At 40.5% G+C, this 20,145-nt stretch overlaps 1 protein-coding gene across 2 annotated transcripts in view; it reads left to right on the forward strand.

Annotated features, from left to right (window-relative positions):
* LOC141462112 (uncharacterized) overlaps window positions 1-20,145 on the forward strand; it is a 116,506-nt gene that overhangs the window by 12,680 nt on the left and 83,681 nt on the right. For both annotated transcript variants that reach the window (XM_074143703.1, XM_074143702.1), the window contains one exon: window positions 15,035-15,066. In XM_074143703.1, the coding sequence (XP_073999804.1) occupies window positions 15,035-15,066 (32 nt within the window). The remainder of the gene's footprint in view (window positions 1-15,034; window positions 15,067-20,145) is intronic.

Genomic DNA, 20,145 nt, shown 5'->3' on the forward strand with positions numbered 1-20,145 from the left:
GGCCGTTGGATATTAATAATGGTGTTTGTCGCCGAGCTACCCATCAATATGGAACGGTCGGCTCGTTTTTCCTCATTTCAATAAATATTTTACGAGCCGACCGTTGCATGGTCATCGCCGATTTCATACCTTTATGGCGTTTTAATGGGACAGTTAATATTTATGGAGTTATAAAGTGGCGTGTTTGTTTACAAAATGAGTGCCCACCAATGTCCTCTCAGCGCCCCCCCCCCAGAGTCTGTCTTCAGCATTGCTCCAAACACTTGTTGTCTACTGCATTAACCCAACACAATTTACAATATATTCCTGCTTGCGCCCAAGATTCACAAGAGATGCGTGGCAGATTTTTCGAATTGGAAAAGGAAACATGCTTTAACGGCCTGCTGATCTAGAGTGTGAACACTTCTGGGGTTATCCCTACATAGACATAGCCTTTACGTGACTAAGTAATTCATTTGAGTAATCTAGAGAATTCGCGGTCTTAACGTTTGCTCCTGGTCAAATATTATCCCAAGGTAACCTCTGGCTAATGGAATGCTAAGCGACGGCTTACCTGCACTAACTATTGTTATCATCTATTTCCTCAACACACTCAGCACAACTATTTTCAAGTTTTATGACGTCCTAAACTAATCGTTAACCTTGGTCAACTGGATTTAGTATTGGAGGAGCGAAGATGGCGAGAGAGAGGTAAGGGAGTTGTTGTTAACTCCCACCCAGTTCTTTAATGCATATCCAAAACAATAGTTTGGGTGCATTAATGTAGAAGTAATGCGAGAGTTAATGATAGTGACCAGGGAGGTTTCAGGGTCGGAGCGCCATATGTTGACTCGCATGTGTGGAGGAGAGAGGGTTGTAAATCACGTGACAGCCTGCCTGGGAGTTTATAGTGGAATGCAAATGAAGTGGACTGTTGTCGCTGTAGGGCACGAGGTAATCGGCCCTTGAGTACCCACTAACTAGTGTCTACTTGTGAGCCAGCCATCGTGTTCGACAGAGAGCGCACGATGGAGCGCTGATCTAACGGATCAGCGTCGCTGTCCCACAGTTTTACACCAAGAACATCTGCACCGCACGTACAGACAATCTGCTTGCTTTTGGATATTTATTTAATTCCGCAACAGCGCAAACCGCAAACACATGCGTATTGCAAAATGGCAGTTTAGCCAGCTGTCAACAGGGGAAGAGGCTAGCGACGACCAAATAGTAGCTTGTCGCCGTCGACTAATTGGACCGCCATTCCAATTTTGATCTTTCTCAAAGTTTTTCCATCATCTTCGAAAAAAATTTATTTTAATTGAGCGTAGGTGGCTGTCCAACTCGGGATGCTGCACTCATTTAACTCTAACAGTCGTTTCCTACAGAGCTGTGGAACTGTCCATTTCTAAATGATCTCTAGATGATGCTGTGTGACTAAGAGGGCCATCTTGGCGACAGTGGCGTGTTAACTAGGTTATTATTGGTGCATTTACATCACTAGCCTGCATCTCTATCGTATTGAGATCAACTAGATGGCCAGATGAAGATGTTTTACACCGGACCGCCTGCTTGTTGCATATCCTAAAGATAGATAAAGATCGCATTGCTCATCCCTCCTCACCCCCAGCTCACACTACTGGTCTCGTTCTGTGCTCCGCTGTAATTTACATATTCTATAATTTATTGAGTTTATTTCAGTCCCTGGACTTTATTACTTTTACTCGAAAAACAGACAGCATGGCCATCTTGATATGTTTTTTATCGAAGATGATAGTTTTGAGGACCCCCTTCCTCCTTTAAAACGAAGGGAATTTTTGAGCGTATTTAGCAGTACTGAAGGAATATAATCTCAAAGAAAATATGAGGGAGACACCAATTTGGTATTTTAGGTAAGAGCAAGGTAATCCCTTTAGAAAGACTATCCTTCAAATTCAATTCACTGGATTTAATGGAATCCTTATTTTAATGTACTCTTTTTGAAATAATAAAGACTTGCTCCGGCGTACTAAACTGCCTACAAGTTAGTCTCAGGATGAATGAATTTCTTGAGGCAATATCCTCCAAATTGTGCGTAATATGAACGGTTTCTTATTCATTGTGGGATTAAGTGTTCTATAGCCATCATTAGCATGAACAGTAGTTCAGCTTCACCTTATATTCTCTCGGCTTCCACTAACTGGAGAGCTGTCACCTTTATTTGGCTTAATGGCTTTTCTGGGGAATCCATTTCCGAAAAGCGAGATATTGAACGGCCACCTCTCTAGAGGTTTTAAATCAATCAATTCAAACGTTTATGGGCTAGAAGTAGAAAATTTGTGGGTTCGAACCTCGAGAATGGTAGTAAGAGATAGTGTTCGAATGTTCACAGCGGTTTTCGAGTTTGGAAATGATGATAAAAGGCAAAGTTGGGCGAACTTCTGCTGACCTAGTTGTTCTGAATGGAATGTAACGGGGCTGGCTGGATTTTAATTTCCTAGATGAGGTGATAGAAGCAGAATAAAGGATTAGCGAGGAGGATATGTACTCCTAGACAAGGGGAGAGCAGAATCAGTCTGTCAGTTTGTACTACAAAAGAGAAGGTGGATGAGAGAGAGACTGGCAGATCCCGCTAGGTCTTTGTCAAAGGAGGTCCTCTCTGGTGTAGAAGATAAAAGCTGTGTAGATAGTAGCGGCGCACAGATATATCTCCGATTGTGGAAATCTACTCACAGACGAACGCTCGCTCACATTCTCCTCTTGTTCAACGCCATAAAAAAAAAAGGCTGTAGAAGAAGACAGGATGGGATTGGAACATAACTCTCGCTCAGACTATCTTGGTGGTCTCTTTTACAGTTGGTACTCGTCCTGCTGTGTCGCTGTGACGCCATTGTTGGGCACTGTGACACCCCAGTCGGCAAGCCGTTCCATTGTAAATAGGCCCAGCACTACACACTGCCTCCGCACTAAGGTTAATGTTTTCAACATTCCACACATTTCATAACAATCAATATTTGATTTTAGAATCGTACAAATCGAGACTATATAGGCCGATTCTTCTTCTAGCTTTCATGTGAAATTGAATCTTTTCAGCGTAAATAGAGGATAGCTTTGGGAGTCGTCAAGAAGCCGATTCTGTAGAAGTTCGGTCTTTCTATTTAGTCTCGATTCCCCTAAACGTTAGGCAGGTTGGACCAGTACAAGATCTGCCCTAGGGCGGCACAGGTGAGAAGGGCAGCTCCTATGCCTTACAGAGCAGCCAATTAAAACACAAAGCCTCTATTTTACAGTAAACTACTCTTAGTTTGAATATGTAGCAAGCCAAAATGGTGTGCGAACTGAGATGTTTGTGGTATATTGGATTCGATTCTCAGTTTAATTGGCAACGACAGGGAGTAAAGCCGGTATGAAATCATTAGGATTCACTTTAGTTACTAACACAGCCGCTCTATCGTCGGTTTCTTTGAAGAGGGAAAACGGTTGTTAGAAAAAATGCCGCCCTTGTTTATTTATTTTAAAATCAATGCAAATTTTATTATTTCGTAAGGAAACCCTTAACTCTCCTTATATTTTTGGAGAAACTGAAAAGTGAATGTAGGGGATGAAATAGAGCAAGTTGTTGGTCGTTATTTCCGTCTTGATTACTGCTGTTGTCTCTTTCTTTTAGTAGTTAAGTAAACTTTTATTACCCCGGAAATGTAGCGCTGTTCGTAGGTTGTCCACAGATAATTAAGTGACCCCGGTAATGTTCTGCGAGCAACTGCGAGGATGTATTTCAAATTGTTTGTTATAGTGAAGAGAAATTGATTATGTAGATGTTGTTTGCTATGTTTTGAGTGACATCTGAGCGACTGTATGAGGAAGGTGCTTCTGTTGAGGGCCGATGTTCCTTTACTACTAACCATTACTATTTACTATTACTATTTAAGCAGTAGTCTGGCATAGTGTGGCATAGAAGCCGCGTTCAGCCCCACTGCCAGTTTAGTAAATCTTTTATTATCGGTTTAAGTGGAGGTAATGTTACTACTTGTATCTAATCTGACAGATCGACACAGCTTCATGGGTACAATAAAACTGCAGATGGACGAGGATTACAAGTGTTATTGTAAAGCTGAAGCTATAAAATGGATATGTGAGTGAGGGGATGCTGGTCGGGCGCAAGCTGATATTTCTTATTATGTGGGATGAACTAGAGGTGGTTACACACTGGCACGGGATTGGCTCTTACTCTGAGATAAAGATTTCAGAGCATGACTTGCGAGTTTGCTAATGCTATTGTGTAAAGAGACCAGAAGGAGGTGAAAGGTCGCGTGTTATGCAGCCAACTGCCATGACTTTTTGCACGAGTAACTATTTAGAAGGCCATTCCAACTCGCGGCCACTTACAGCAGCCGTGAGCAGATCTCCAGCAGCTTGCTGCTGTTGACCACCATTCTTTATTCTGACAGATTCTACAACAATTCAGTGTACAACACGCTTCTCTTTTAGACCAGTAACGCCTTTCTTGGCTTTCTTCTAGTCGGTCATAACTACTGCATCTACCCGTAGTTTCAGCAACATAATTACTAATATTTCCAGTTCAACACGTTCAAGAAATGGCGGTTATCGTATGGCTAGATATCAAACGATATCTATTCAGTCTTTTCATAATATCTCCGATTTCTGTTCCCAGATCCTTTTCTTTCTGCAAGAAGCATTGTGATCGTGCCTAATTCTAGATTTCGAACATTAAACAGAAATATTCGTTTTGCGGCGGCCCCCCCACCCCACTGAGTCTAAACAGTGGTTTTTAGAAAATTGGTCTGTCTGTAGAACGTATACGCAGTGCAATCGCGGGAAGTTCAAAATGATATCTGTTTCTTAGGTGACACCATCGGATAAGGCAATAAACTTCCGACAAAATCAGCCAACTAGTACTTCATTGTTTCAGTTTTATGAGATTTCCATGAGTTAACGCCAGAATTTGATCTAATAAAATTAATAATTCCAATAAAATATATTGTATAACTTTATGAAGGTCTTTCGAACATTTTTAATTTAACAAAGCAAAGAATGTTTAGAGCGTTGCGTAATTATTGGAGCAAGTTTGCTTTGGAGCAGAGAGCTGGAGCACAGGAATTCAAGGAAGAAACAGACACGGACAGGTGTGAGAGGTGGCGAGGTGTTTATTTAATTAGGAATATCACCTTGTGAGCAGGTGATATCAATTAGCCGTGGGGACTCTATGGATATTGTGAAGGCAGTGGCTGGGTGATTATCGTCACTAGTTAGTATCCAGGCTCTAGAAGGCCGTTGTCTGCCCGTTGATGTGTACCTGTGTGCTTCGGGCAAGCCTTTATATGCTGGTGGTTAAATAAGGTGCCCAGCGGGATCTCACTGCGGGAGATTGTCCAAACTATTACCAAGTGAGTCTCCCTCTCTTTGCATTAAGGAATCCCCTTCGTATTTATTACTAACAGACGTAAACTCCCAGACTGACAGAGTTCTAGTGAGTTGTGCGCAAGAATGGACGAGATCTACCTGTAGCTTGATCTGTGCCGATGATCGTCCCTACGTCTGCACTGCCAATGTATCATTGTGCTGGCGATAACTCATATCCTTCTTATCTCCATCTTAAGATCTGTAAGGTGTCCCTAAAAAACCTCTGTCAGATATTTTGATGTTGTCCTGCACTAACACACGCACATATATCTCCCCATTCTTCTATATCATTATATGTATTTTGTTAAGAAGTATTTAGAGGTTACATCTCTTAGAAGCGTCCGAAATAACGGTTCTAGTTGACAGTGACGTTAAACAAGTGCTCCTGATGACGAAGAACGGTTTGGTGAGCTAGAGATCGACTTGAGTCCCGGGGAAAGACAAGGTCAATTGAAAATAGTTCATATATTTAAAAAGAACTGTTACTGCAGTATTTTGGCTCCACCAGGCCTGATCAAGTCCTGTTTCGAGTTTTTGGTAACTGTGACGCTATGCCATGTAGGGCGTTATAAGAGTGTCCTTTCCAAACTGCAGCATTGCGATGGATGTGGCAATGAACTCATCTTAGTCAACACAATGAACAGCTGGTGATGAATGGCCTTGAAATAATTGTATTAAACGTATGAAACGATTGCAGACTATAGACGCTGATACGAAAGTGGTGGATCGGCTTCTAGTCATCAGGAGACTGGCAGTGCGGTAAGTAGTAAGCCCTGAAGCAGTAAGCCCTCCAGTGGTTCACATTCACACTCAGCACTAACACAGCGTCTATCCCTTGTACTTGTGGCTATTCAGTGATTTATCAGCTGCTGCCAGCTGGTAGAACTCTAGGCCAGTTCTGCTAGTCCCTATCTAGAGCCACAGTTCCTCTCGGTCGACTTCTTCATTGCTCACTTGCGATATGTTTCACCCAGAATATCATCGCCCTTCGCGACATTCCCTTTATACAATCCTGGCTCCAGATGAAGTTCAAACCTCTAGCAGTGGTCCATTGCCTTTCCCATGAACAGTTCCTTTTGAATATCTGTTGACTCCTTTTCTATAACCCCTTTCCATCCTTATCTTTACTTTATTGCCCCAAGACTAAATTTCTGGTCTGAGGATATTAGTTTTGATTGGACCAGGGACGAAATGCGACTCGATGTGATTTATAGTCTTACGAACTATATCATTTCAGCAAGACTTAGATATGTGTCACAAAAGTTTAAGAAAAAAAATTGTGAGAATGGTCGTGGTGAGGGTCATCGCTGCTCTCTCTTGGTGGTGCCCTTTCAGCTCTAAGCGATTTGCATAACGTCTTCCAGCTGAATAGACGCCATCCCTGAAGTGTGATCGTGGAAGCAGGCCAAATAAATACTAACGGCTTCACCTAACTGAACTAACCTTCTCTGTAAGCCGATTTCTTTAAATTTGGTGAAGATCAGAGGATGCCAGATTAGAGGGAGTAATAAGTCTTTTAGTTTCCCCATTGTCATGGACAGTGTGGAAGCTGAAATCTATTGTCCTAATGGAAGGTAACTTTTTCTTTTTTTGCTATTGTCAAGAACGTCTGTTCAGTTGGAGTGGTTGCAGAAGGCGTTCATGTGTGCCGGAAGTGCTTCCCGGGAGTGTGGCTACTACCCAGTGTTCTCGAGACTTCCAGCTATTTCAGTAATCAATACAATTTCACCAGCCATTTAATACTAGTTAGCATTATGTCGCAAATGTGAACCTCTTAACGGTTTTAGCTTCAGTTTATGTATTTCTACTCAAATAGTCTTAACGCTTGGATTTAGAATTCTTGGCTTTTGTTTCTTAAGGGGAAATCTGGGAGTGATTTCAGGCTTCTCTCTTCAAAGTGGCGTTTTATTTTGAGAAATCTTCCATTTGACGTCAGCTAACATTTAGTAAAAATTACTATTTTTAAGAGAAGACATAAAATCTGTGCGATTGGTCTCAATTAGTATTTCTTACGCAACAGACGTTGTATCAGGGTGATGTATTAAACAGATCGCATAAATCGGCCAAACATTTACCTACCTAGCCGTGTCACTCACTCTCCTGGCGGTAACAGTTTCTGGAAGAATGCAGGAAACAAAACTGGCAGATCCACGTTCGAGTGATAAATGGTTCTTCCGGGTTGCGAACAGTTTTCGGTCCCATGGAAATCACAGAAGAATTGTTGCGGTTGTTGTATGTTTCGAAGCAGAATGTTTCTCAATCTGCACTCCTGCTTTTGTGCTGTAGTTTCCAAATAGAACCTGTAACTTCCCAAGCGTGTCCTTCTGGATGGGGGCAGTTAGTACAGATTTGGAGTTAGTCAGTGGCAACACAAATGTGTACACCAGAGGAAGGTGTATGTACACTTCACTTGAGGGCGGCGGTAATTGAGTCGGAGGTTCCCAGCTAGACTTTCACTCGGCCCCAGTGATTGTCTGTCCGTCCGTCTGTACGTGCGTGCGCATTGCATCCAAGTAAGCACGTAGGTGGATATTTATTATTTCTCATTACGGTTGTATTTTGTAAGGAGTTTTTTGTTTTTGTTTTTTTCTTAACTAGAGATTGGGGAAGGTGTATCCAGGCGCCATCACTTCTTACGTTTCCACATCGAGACGACATCCAAAGCTACAGATATTAATAGGCTTCATTTAGCCTCTCTCTAAAGCCACTCTACGGACTTGACTATTTTTAAATACAAATCTGGTCCATCTCTCTCCCAGCATTGCTGACTCACTCATTTTCTGGAACTCAATTACTCTTAATTACTACTTCTATAACCGTAAGTAAGTAACAGTTAAATGGCACATTGAAGGCAAATGAATCCCATCCTTCCCGGAAGTAATCGGATTACTCCAGGAAAATTTTACAAATGAAAGAAAGAAGAGAAAATAAAGTAAAAGGGAAATCTCAAAGAATTGTCCGGGGGGTTTCCCCAGGGTGCACTTTTATTTGGACTTGGACACTTTTATGTTAAATGATGAAAACACTCGGGTTTTGGAAACTGGAATTGACTACGTACACACAGTCGTTGTAGTTGTGCCCTTAATGAAAGGTCTCCTAATGTCTCCTAAAAGAAGGCGGCGGATTTAATTAATAGAGTTTCCTTTTAACAAAGCAGACGGAAGTTTGTTTTAATCTTCTTTAGAAAAAAAAAAGAAAAAAATTAAAAAACTGTTTGGGCTTTGCGGCGGCAGGACAGATAACGAGCACAATCCGCTCTAATGAACAGAAATAGGAGCGAAACCCAGCGTAGACTGCCAGCGCTACAATGCTCAGCACGCTCAGCGCCTCCGCATTCCTAATTAAATACCTGAATTGTTCTCATGGGGATACTAAGATCAGTTGTGACGTATTTGGAGCACTAAATTTCCCTGGGCCTGCGTAACTAGTGCTAGTGACACTATCTAACCAGTAACCATTGTAATTAGTTTAAATTTTAGTTGAATATTTAGTAAGATAAGAATTTTTCGTCCTCTGAAACTGAAATCATTTACTAGCTTGATTGGATACTCGAGGCTGGATACAGGAAGTATTAGCTAGCTGTGTGGTGCTCCAATGAGGCAGTGGAGGACGATAAATCGCCCAGTTTTGGAATAGTAGTGGTTAATACAAACAAGGCTATACGTCCGGTCTTGTCAGAAATTCAGAAACCATAAATCAGGGATGGCGAACCTTTTTGAGACGTGGGTCAAATTTTGTTCATTTTTTTTTTTTAGTACTAGCTCTTGGGTCACTAATGCCCATTTGCACAGGAGTTAACTTTAAAAATTTTAAATTGAATATTTTCAAAACTAGACATCTTTAAAATTCAGTTGGCTTAACTGGGTAAAACGGGACGAAACTAGTGGCTATGGAAGTCTCTCTTTTTTACAAACATAACCTGAACAAAAGTGTGTTTCATCTGAAGAAAAATCTAAATATGGTTATTTGCTTTGGGTTGTCGATTTTTTTTTTGTAACAAACAAAATATGAGTAAAATTATAACATTTTATTTGATATTTTGTAAACACTTTTGCTTTATTTCAAATACTACAAAAGCATTTGTCGTCATTTGCGTTTTAGAACTGTAATGATCACAAACTAAAGGTTATAGATAGCATTTTAGATTGCTTTTGTGTCCAATGCGTGATTGGAAAAAAATACAGATAACCACACAATTAGAAAATCTACATCAACCCGCTTAAACAAAGAAATGGTTGCCTAGCAATTGTGGGTCAGTGAAAAAGCTTGCGCGGGACAGTGTCTGACCCGCGGGTCATAGGTTCGCCATCACTGCTTTAGATAGCAGTGGGCATTTGGTGGTATTTGGCAGGTGACTGAGTTTTCAGTTTTAGGCGCTTTATCTGCGAACAGCTGGAATTGGTGCACATTGCGCACCGTATTCACTCCAATTGTAATCAAATAGGATTTTCCGGCCTGACCTGCTGCATTCTGATAAGAAATTTGAAGTAAATTAATGGCCAATGATAGCGGTAAGAGTGACTAGTATTTCTGTGAAATTGATTAGAATTACATTGAATGGGGAGAACTATGAGATGTGGTCTTGTGCGTGGCAAAATGGTGGTGCGCGCGGTAATGATTTCATCGTCGTCGTCGTCATCGTTGTCGTCCTGTGGTGTGAAAGAGAGCGCGCCTCTTCCTTGTGATTCAAATTGCCATAACCTGCCGATCGCACGTTGATCATTCACTGCTGCCACTCCTACTGCCCGCTGCTTCATTCTCTACCGTCTGGGGAAATTAAGTTTTTTGTGTTTAGAGTTGGCGGCTCTGTCTCAGTGAACGACAGAGCGGCAGTCAATACCCATTATCCTGTGTATTCTTCTTCTCTTTAACATCTGAATAGAGAGAATAGTCGGACAGATGTATTGGGGCGCGGGGCGTGGAGAGGGGAATTTATGGCCTCCAGGATGGGGTCACCCAACTCTAACCACAGCATTGTCCTAGGACGTATTGCACTTTGCATTCAACAATGCAATCTCCCCAACCACCTCTGTGTGCATGTGGGTGTGCAGTTATATTTCCATTATTACGCTATGATTACGCAGTTAATTGTTGCAACATCCCACAGTATTTATTGGGTGGCTCCTCGCAGTCAGTTCGATTATCCCTTGAATTCTCCAGCTGTCTGGATGGAAACTTGGAAAAACATGGCCAACATTCCAAAACTTCAGGGACAACATCACCCCAAATGAAAACAGATTTTTGTTTTCTCCTACCCCCTCCACCCCTTTTAAGAAACACTATTTCCTCCATATCGTCGGCTGCTTTTCTATCTTCTCTTAACCCTTGTCAATGTTGCGCGATTTTCCAATTCGAGTGTACCGGAAATAAACATTGAATGGGAAAAATTTGGTTTCCAAAATGTTTTTCTCTCCCTGGGTTTGTGTGTGCAGCGTAACCCAAAAAACCGGAAGAAAGAACAAGTTTAATATTTCAAATCGGTACCATCTAAGGGCTCTCTTGGACAAAATTAACTAACGGAAGTAACTTCCACACTGGGAATCTGTATTTCACTTTTTGAATCAGAATATTATTTCGGGCACAGTTTCTTTTAAACTTTAAAGACACACTTCATAACTCTTGCCTACTTCTATTTGAAGGCTAACTTCTGGGCTATTCTTGGAGAGAGGTAGAGGGACAAGTTTCCCTCTTAAAGGGCCATACCAGAGTAATAGCCACCTCATTGCCTCTATAATACTGATGGAAGTGCGGAAGTAAAAATTTGAATTAAGGAAATGGGTTAGGCTGGAAACATAGTGGAGCGGCGAGCAAAGCGGCGAAATCAAACACTCTCTATAGATAGCGTTGCTCTATCTTCGCTTTGCTCTTCACTATGCGCGGTCCCTTATGTTAACTTGTGCTTGATTTCACCGCTTTGCTCTTCGCTATCATCGCCGCTTTGCTCGCCGCTCCACTATGTTTCCAGCCTTAAGTGGAAATAGCACTTTCCTTGATAATTTTGGTGGATCGTAGAGTGTTTCCTCAGTTTCTCTTGGCGTTCTCTCCCCGGCTCGCTGAAGTGAAGTGAACAGACTCCGATGGTAGAACTGAGGTATTAGACCAAAACAGTGAACATTATTCATTAATATACTTTTTCTTGAAGGTTAGTTACTCGTCAATTAGCATGTCGTATCATCGGTTACACGCCGAACCAAATGGCTAACTACACTTTTGGGCTAGACATTGCAACTGGTTTAATGGCGTCTTCTGTGAAGTTTAGCTCCTGCTCAGAAGTAGCTCAGTTGTCTGTTGGTGGAAAGTGGCTTGCGCCAGGTCGCCACGCGGCCATAAATACAGAGCGGGCAACATTAATTACCTCCAGGGGTAGTAGCGGCGCCCTTACTGTCAGCACGATCGCTGTGTACCTGGAGGGCCTCTGTTGGAGATGTGGGCACTGCGAGGCGGCGATTGTCCTGATGAAGTGGAGGGTGGGGCCAGCGGTTCTAGACTGTCCGCTCAGATCTCCGCTCAGATAACCCTGGCTAGATTTATTTCGGCCCTTTGCTGGTCTCTTGAGGTCTTGCACGCTGTGCTGCCATTTCTGCTACTCCCACTTCGTCCGTAATAAAGAAATTCTTCCATCCCCCTTTTGCTTGGCTTTTTCTTAGACCACAAATTGTTAATCATGATGAATTGCACCCCTTGTACTACATATCTGACATATCTAAGAAGTGAATATTTTACATTACTGACGAGCATGTGGGAGTAGATTCTCCAGTCGTGATTACTGGAATGTGGTCCAGTTTCTATCAGATCTGCCGGCACACACGTTGTAATTAACAAACATTTCTGAAACTGGCCTCATCAATTTCTCTCCAACTTACTTTCCTACTTGCCTTCAGGTTAGCCCTTTTCAAAAAAAAGTTAATTAAGGAAGTTACTACAGGGATGAAACAAAAAAGTGTTAACATTAAATGTTATATAAATGTAACAGGTGCCATGTGTCCTGGAATCTCCAGCACCAGAACTCTGGAGATTGTCCTGATATTAACAGTAGTTACTGTTTTTTTTTTGGTTTTTTTTTACAGTTAGGGCTTTTGTAAGTATTCAAAATTTAGGGATTCTATGCTCGATTTCCGGAATAATTAAGAGAAGTTGCTAAAGTTTACAACCCATAAGTTGGAAGAAAACAAAACTTAACCAGAATAAGAGAAATCTACCAAACTGGTGGCGCGCCCAGTGAGCAACTATTCTGGCGTTTAGTTTCGTTTCTGTTGCTGAGCGTCCTGGTAGCTTTATTGTTATAATTTGCGTTGTGGTTAAAAATATGGTTTCCATTTAGATCTCCTTAAGCAAATTATTATTATTATTATTTAATGTTTAAGGCGCATCAACATCTAAGGTTATTGGCGCCCGGAGCTTTTTTCAGTGCACTGCCGGCCTCCGGACAGTGTTCTCTCGTTACAGACAACACTGTCCATCACCGGGCAGTGAGCTGTAAGAAGCTCCTAGGAAGAGAGAAAATCTAAGGGTCAGCAGCTGGACTCGAACCCAGTACCTCCGCGTGGGAGTCCAGTACGCTAACCGCATAGCTAATCCCTTCCCTAAATTATTATTATTGCTAGATATAGTTTTTGCTTGAGTTCTATTTCTTGGGTGGTGGATTAAGAATGGAAGAGATAAGCACCGGCGATAAGTCGGAGGGGGTTTGGATTGAATTATGTTAAGATTTAGTGGTGATGGTGAGGCAGACTATTAGGGGGTGGGTACTATTAGAGAAAAGTTTGTGGGGGAATGGACTGATCGGAGGAGGGGAAGGGAGGCCTTCCCCATTCACCAACCTTGCCATTTATAACCACATCATCCCTTTCCTAGTGCCGCTCACTTCTTAACTCGCTGTATACCAACACTAGTCTTTAGTCTTTCTCTATAGTAGTTGGTTCATTCCATTGTTATGGGAGGATAGCGGTGGCCAAAGGGATAAATCAGAGTGTAAGAGCATCGCCACTTGTTTGGTCCTGGTGGTGAAGCGCCGCCCCCGTCTAGACAGTCAGTCTGCTTGCTACAAGTGTGGCCGCCTCCTCTTCCTCCCACGCTTTTCTTTTTCTTCTAAATATATGCTACTGCCGCCTCCTTTTATGAAAGACATGCCCAGTCGCTCTGACACAGTTTAGAATTATCTGGGTTCTTTCTATTTACCCTGGTTATATTATATTAATATAATGTAATTATTAAAACTATGTTGTATAAAGGGTAGATCGTCGAAAAGTGCACGAAACGAACGAAATTAAAAAGCGTAACGTTGAAAAACACCCAAATTTTACATTTTTTCACCTCTTTTTCTATAAAAGATAAAATTCCCAAATTTTCTTTATAATATAGGGCAAATCCTACTTTATAACTGTAATTTTAGGGAAGGGATTAGCTATGCGGTTAGCGTACTGGACTCCCACGCGGAGGTACTGGGTTCGAGTCCAGCTGCTGACCCTTAGATTTTCTCTTCCTAGGAGCTTCTTACAGCTCACTGTCCGGTGATGGACAGTGTTGTCTGTAACGAGAGAACACTGTCCGGAGGCCGGCAGTGCACTGAAAAAAGCTCCGGGCGCCAATAACCTGAGATGTTGACGCGCCCTAATTCATTTAAAAAAAAAAACAAAAAAAAATAATTTTTTTGGCAACAAGCCAGATATAAAAGATCTCCGAGAGATAAGTACCCAAAAATGAGCAAAAACGGAAAATTTTCAAACATTGTTTCAAAGTTGTAAACAATGTAGCGCCTAAACGTGCCAACCGATTTTCATGAATGAAGAGTAATTTGATTAAACATTTTATGTATATTTTTGTGTTAGCGGTATCGAAGCGGTGCATGTTTAGGAGCGGAGTTTGCCCCACGAAAATAAAGCCCCCTCTAAAACTTTTTTTACTAATAATTCTGTAAATCTTATGCCACATTTTAATAAAAATTGGCAAGGAAGTAATGCAATCGTGCCACATTAATAGTTTGATTTCTCTTTGCCCTTTTAGGGAGAAGTACTGTAAAAGCAGTTTAATTATTTATTATTTAAGCGTTTTAATTTTTCATGCGGAATTGCTAATTACAATAGAAAATACTTTCTATTTTTATTCAAAACGTTTTTCAAGAGAATGTTTTCTCGCGTAGGCAACCGGAACCTCAATGCCTCTATAAAAACATTCCCCACCCCCTATTCACGGCAAAAGCCGAGCCTAATAATTCTTGTTAATCTAATATTTATTTATCATTAGATATACTTCAAGTGGTTCAAATCTTGCAACAAAAAATAAAATAAATCTATTAAAAAGTATAAAGATCAGCTAGTACCCAACATTCGATTAGATCTTGATTAATCTATAATTGACTTGCCTAGGCCGGGAATAGAACCCAATGCCACAATACTTCTTAGCATTGCGGGCCTTTGCCACTAACCGTTCAAAAAGCGTGCTCTTTTGCGTCTTATATCCACGTGTTAGCAGGGTGTGCCGAAAGGGATGACGTAAAGAGATCATTCCATGTGTAGAGGAAGTCACTTCCTCCCCCCCAACCTGCAGATCTTCTTTAGATCGGCCACAATGTTCACCAGCCACCATTAGAGACCTTAATGCTATTTTATAGCATATTAATATTGTTATTATTATTAATGATGGAAATATTCTGTTTCAGACGTACGTGCAAAGATTCCCAGAGCAAGACCAGTAAGTATTTGTTTTGGTTAAATATCTTTCTTATTAATGTAGTAATGTGCGCGAACTGTAGTTGACTCAAGCTCAGAGTGAGTGATAAGAAACAAGATCATCGCCAAAACGATCTCAACCCATTGTGTATGTAAGTTGGGCAGGGCATTCTGAACTCACACCGGTGTTCACACATTGATAGAATCTATTCTAACATTTAGACCAGTATATTTAAACAATAGTACACTCTCCATCTGAACGGGTGGTCCTCTATTGTATTCAAAGACAAACCAGAGAGCCGAAAGTAATTTAAAGTTATAAGAATTTAGTTGAGTTGGCTAATATGGTTGATGAAATTGGAATGGTTGCTATTTTAAACCTGGAAACATCCAAGGAATTAGTAAATACTATTTCTTCTGTTTTGTATAATTACCAGTGTTATCTAAGAAGCACGGACTTAAATCAATTGTTTACTTATAACTACAATCTATATTACTTAGATTTTTTTGAAACTGATTGCAATGTTCAAAGTTATTTAACTTCTGATTTAAAATTTTTATTTAAGCGCTTTATTGCACAGTTTAGATTTCTCGAAATCTATTAGATCTGGGTGGTTGCAAAAAATTACAGTTTTAAAGGAGGATTTGCCCTATATTTTAAAGAAAATTTGGGAATTTTATCTTTTACAGAAAAAGAGAAAAAAAAAATTGTCAAAGTTGGTTGTTTTTCAACGTTACGCTTTTTCGTGCAGTTTTTGATGATCAACCCTTATACAACTGTCCTACCGGACAGTTTAGATTATCTGGGAAATACATATCTAAATTTACCGATCAGAGCACCTCATTAATTTTAAAGCATTTTGAGGAATGTATGTATTGTAGGAATAACGAACTAATGGACTGTTTTCATTTTTACGTTAAATGTCCCCTTTTCGCCTCACAAAGAACACATTTTGTGCCCGAGTTGGTAAATGTAAATTCATCATTTGTTACCGCAATGAAATCACTCTTAAACAGTAAGCCGGGCAATTTATTTTTATTTACAATTCATTCATTAAAATTTAGGAATTTTCTATTTAATTGATAACCACAGCATTAATGAACAGATCACTTTATCTAATCTAAAAAAAAAAAAAAAAAATTTAAAATATATAATTTATAGTTTTTTAAGATATAATTATTATTTCTTTTTACTTTATTTTCTATTGTTAACAGGGAAGTTAATTTAATTTCTGTTTATGAGAATGGTTTTTAGTTATTTCTAATTTTGTTCCATAATTTTGAACTTTCATAGGTATGTTTGGAAATGTAAATATGGGTCAATCCCACTGTTATATACATACGAGGGTCGTTTGAAAAGTCCGTGCAAAAATAAAAACTACTTAATTTTTTGGGGTAAACCTTTTTTATTTTTCAACATAGTCTCCTTTTAGGCTTATACACTTCGTCCAACGCTGCTCTAGTTTGTTGATCCCTTCCGAATAATAGGATTTGTCCAAGTCTGAAAAATAGCCATTCGTTTCTGCAATCACCTCCTCGTTTGAATAAAATCTTTTTCCCGCCAGCCATTTCTTCATATTGGGGAACAAATAGTAGTCCGAGGGAGCCAAGTCTGGAGAATAGGGGGGATGTGAAACGAGTAGGAACCCTATTTCCATTAATTTTGCGACCACAACTGCTGAGGTGTGAGCTGGTGCGTTGTCGTGATGGAAAAGGACTTTTTTGTGGGCCAATCGTGGGCGTTTTTCTTGCAGCTCGGTTTTCAAACGGTCCAATAACGATGAATAATATGCACCTGTAATAGTTTTACCCTTTTCCAGATAGTCGATGAGGATTATTCCTTGCGAATCCCAAAAGACAGTCGCCATAATCTTTCCGGCCGAAGGAACGGTCTTCGCCTTTTTTGGCGCAGATTCCCCCTTGGTTACCCATTGTTTAGATTGTTCTTTGGTCTCAGGAGTGTAGTGATGTATCCATGTTTCATCCACAGTGACGAAACGACGCTTAAAGTCCTGCGGATTCTTCTGGAACAGCTGCAAACCGTCTTTGCAACACTTCACACGATTTCGTTTTTAGTCAAGCGTGAGCAATCGCGGCACCCATCTTGCGGATAGCTTTGTCATGTCCAAATGTTGATGCAAAATATTATGTACCCGTTCATTCGAGATGCCCACAGCACTAGCAATCTCACGTACCTTCACTCTTCTGTCATCCATCACCATATCATGGATTTTATCAATGATTTCTGGAGTAGTAACCTCAACAGGGCGTCCAGAACGTTCAGCGTCACTTGTGCCCATATGGCCACTCCGAAAATTTTGAAACTACTTATAAACTGTTGTAACCGAAGGTGCAGAGTCACCATAATGTTTATCAAGCTTCTCTTTAGTCTCCTGAGGCGTTTTGCCTTTCATAAAGTAGTGTTTAATCAACACACGAAATTCTTTTTCGTCCATTTTTTGAAAATCACTCGACTTTCTCGATTCAAACGAATGCCAAACACAAAGAAATAGACCGATCTGGCTGAATCTTGGTGTGTGTTCTTCCAAGAGATGCTACTAACTAAACATAACCTCGATACGCGCCAGTAGTGCTATCTCTCTGACTTTGCACGGACTTTTCAAACGACCCTCGTAATTGTATCGAAACAGTGTTTAATAAATAATAATAAATTTAGTTGAGTTGAAAGAAAATTTCCGATTGAATTTGGAGAAGTGAGGAATGGTGAGGAAGATTTTGCCATCGTGTGCAGTTTTCCATTTAGAATTGTCACCGTAATATCCGTTTGGAAGCCTCTGAGTTCGAAAAAGTGATTTTTAGCCAGTGGCCTCTCTCTCACTGAGAGTGAACAAAATATCCCCAAAATCTAAAAATTGCAGGAAGCTGAACAGAACCAGAGCGACAATCCTTCGGCAGGAAGCTCCGCTGTGCTCAATTTATTTTTTGATATTTTCTGGGGAAAATCGCCCAAAAATGTTTCTTTTTGGAGTTTGTAGTTTGGAACATTTATGCCAGGGATCTTCGTTCGATTAAGGCTACTTCTGAACGGATGTTTGGACTTGCTTATAAGAGCTTTAGTCTTATGCATTATGCTGGAGCCATATAAATCTATAATTCCAAATTTGCGGAAAATTTCAAAGTCGGAAATACCACTTTTAGGAGATCTGAATTCTGTAAACTGTTTCCGGCGGGTTTCCTATAGTTTCTTATTTCCGCCATTTTCCAAAGAGGAGGTGATTTAGGAGGGAAGCTATAGCTCGACAATTGTTACAATAAAAGTAAGCGCAGTTCACCACTGCTCATGTAAGGGTTTCTTCTAACTATTTACTTCTAGGGCTACTGCATTACTACTATCTAGTTGGCCATTTATTTTCTGCCTTTAGGCCAACTTGAAAGCAATTTTGGGGCAGTACTGATAACCCTTTATTTCCTTTTCATTTTGCCTGACATTTCGGCCCAACTGGGCCATCTGGCTAAAACAGAGTTACATAATTTCAACAAGTTTTTACAGTAATTTACCATTACTGTTAATTAACGATAAATTTGCCTTCAGCTTAGCTTCTTAATGTTAAAGTGATGATCTTAAAAGTTATTTTCATCTGTTTTTTAAGACTCGGCATTTTATTGTTATTTGTGGGCCCTCTTTATATTCGGTTTTGGCCAATATCAAGTATTTTTATTGATGTGAGAGGGGATCTCCTTCCTCGTTCGAATTCAGGAGGAAAACAAAGTAGAGTAATGGTGTCGTAAACCGATAATATAACAGAAGAGAATAACAGTAATGGAGGTGATAAACAGCTCTTGCTCAAGAAACCATTGGCTTGCTAGACGGTAGCGTCCTTTGCCCCAAGAAATCACTCTCCAAGACATTATTAAGAGTTTTATGTTGGGAGGGGTGCTGCTGCTGCGAGGTCCGTTCTTATTGAAATCTTCTAAACTGATGGAGAATGGCGGAATAATAAATAAGAAATAAAGAGCAGCTCTAGAGAGCTCTAGTGGTAGTTAGTTTAACTAGTAACTGTATCATTGTGTCTTGCCCAGAATTGGGAGGAGCGGTTGGGTGGAATGGGAATGGGATTGGCCCTGGGCTCATTTCCTCTTTGTCTTTGGTATAATTTATGTTGTCTTCCAGAGGAACCTAGTGTCTTCTTGGATAAATAACCTCCCGATAAATTCTATTTTTCTGGAGTTTTCTTCCAATCATTTAAACTGAGCCAGATAATTGTTATGTGGCGCGTTTCTAGAAGAGAGAGAGGAGAGACAGAGTGTGTGTGAGAGAGAGAGAGAACCAATTAGTTTGGATGTGTGTGTGTGTGTGTGTGTATGTGTGTGTGTGACGGGCAATGTTTATGAAAACAATAGCTGGTAATGGAAGTGTAATAATTCTTGTCCGGCCCGGATCAACACAGCTGTGCAGATGGGTTGGTGTGTCAGCCAGTCTGCATGCCACATATCTGTCTGTACCCAGACGCAGACTCTGTCTGGCTGCCCTAGTTTGAATCCTATTTTCTAGGACCGTATTGAGAAGCCAAAGTACTGTCATAATTCCTACAATTTGCATCAACATTCGGAATATCGGTCTCCAACCTTTCGGAACTCAAAATTAGGGAACTTCGACTTCAGAAGTAAAAAATTTTAAATCCCGCATCCACAATTAAACGTGACATTCAAGTGTGAAATGATCTAATCTCCCAAAATCCTCGAAATCATTCCCCAAATCATTTTTTCAGGATCTGTTATGTCTAATTGCGGCCCTCCTTCTCCAGCATTGAATACTGTTGAACCAAGATTCATAACATCAAAAACCCTTACATTTTTTTATTAAGGGAAGAGTGTTACAAATCACTACTGGCTACTCCCTACTTGAAAAATAACCAAGTTACCCTAATTCACCCGTTATACTTTCGTGAACTACCAACGTCTGCGGACGTTCTGGTTTTCAGTCCAAAGACGAATTTTTGAGATTCGTCTCAAAGCACTTTTGGAAAATCCTCACTCACGCCCACACAATCAGGTTGGAAAGAATGGCGAGAATATTGGAAGCTGTCGGAAAATAATAATATCAGAGCAGGTATTACCGGCGAGGCCTCCAGTGGTAGCT

The sequence above is a fragment of the Rhodnius prolixus genome, unplaced genomic scaffold (genome assembly GCF_049639745.1).
Source record: "Rhodnius prolixus isolate KJV_2025 unplaced genomic scaffold, Rpr scaffold_18, whole genome shotgun sequence".
NCBI classification, from domain to species: domain Eukaryota; kingdom Metazoa; phylum Arthropoda; class Insecta; order Hemiptera; family Reduviidae; genus Rhodnius; species Rhodnius prolixus.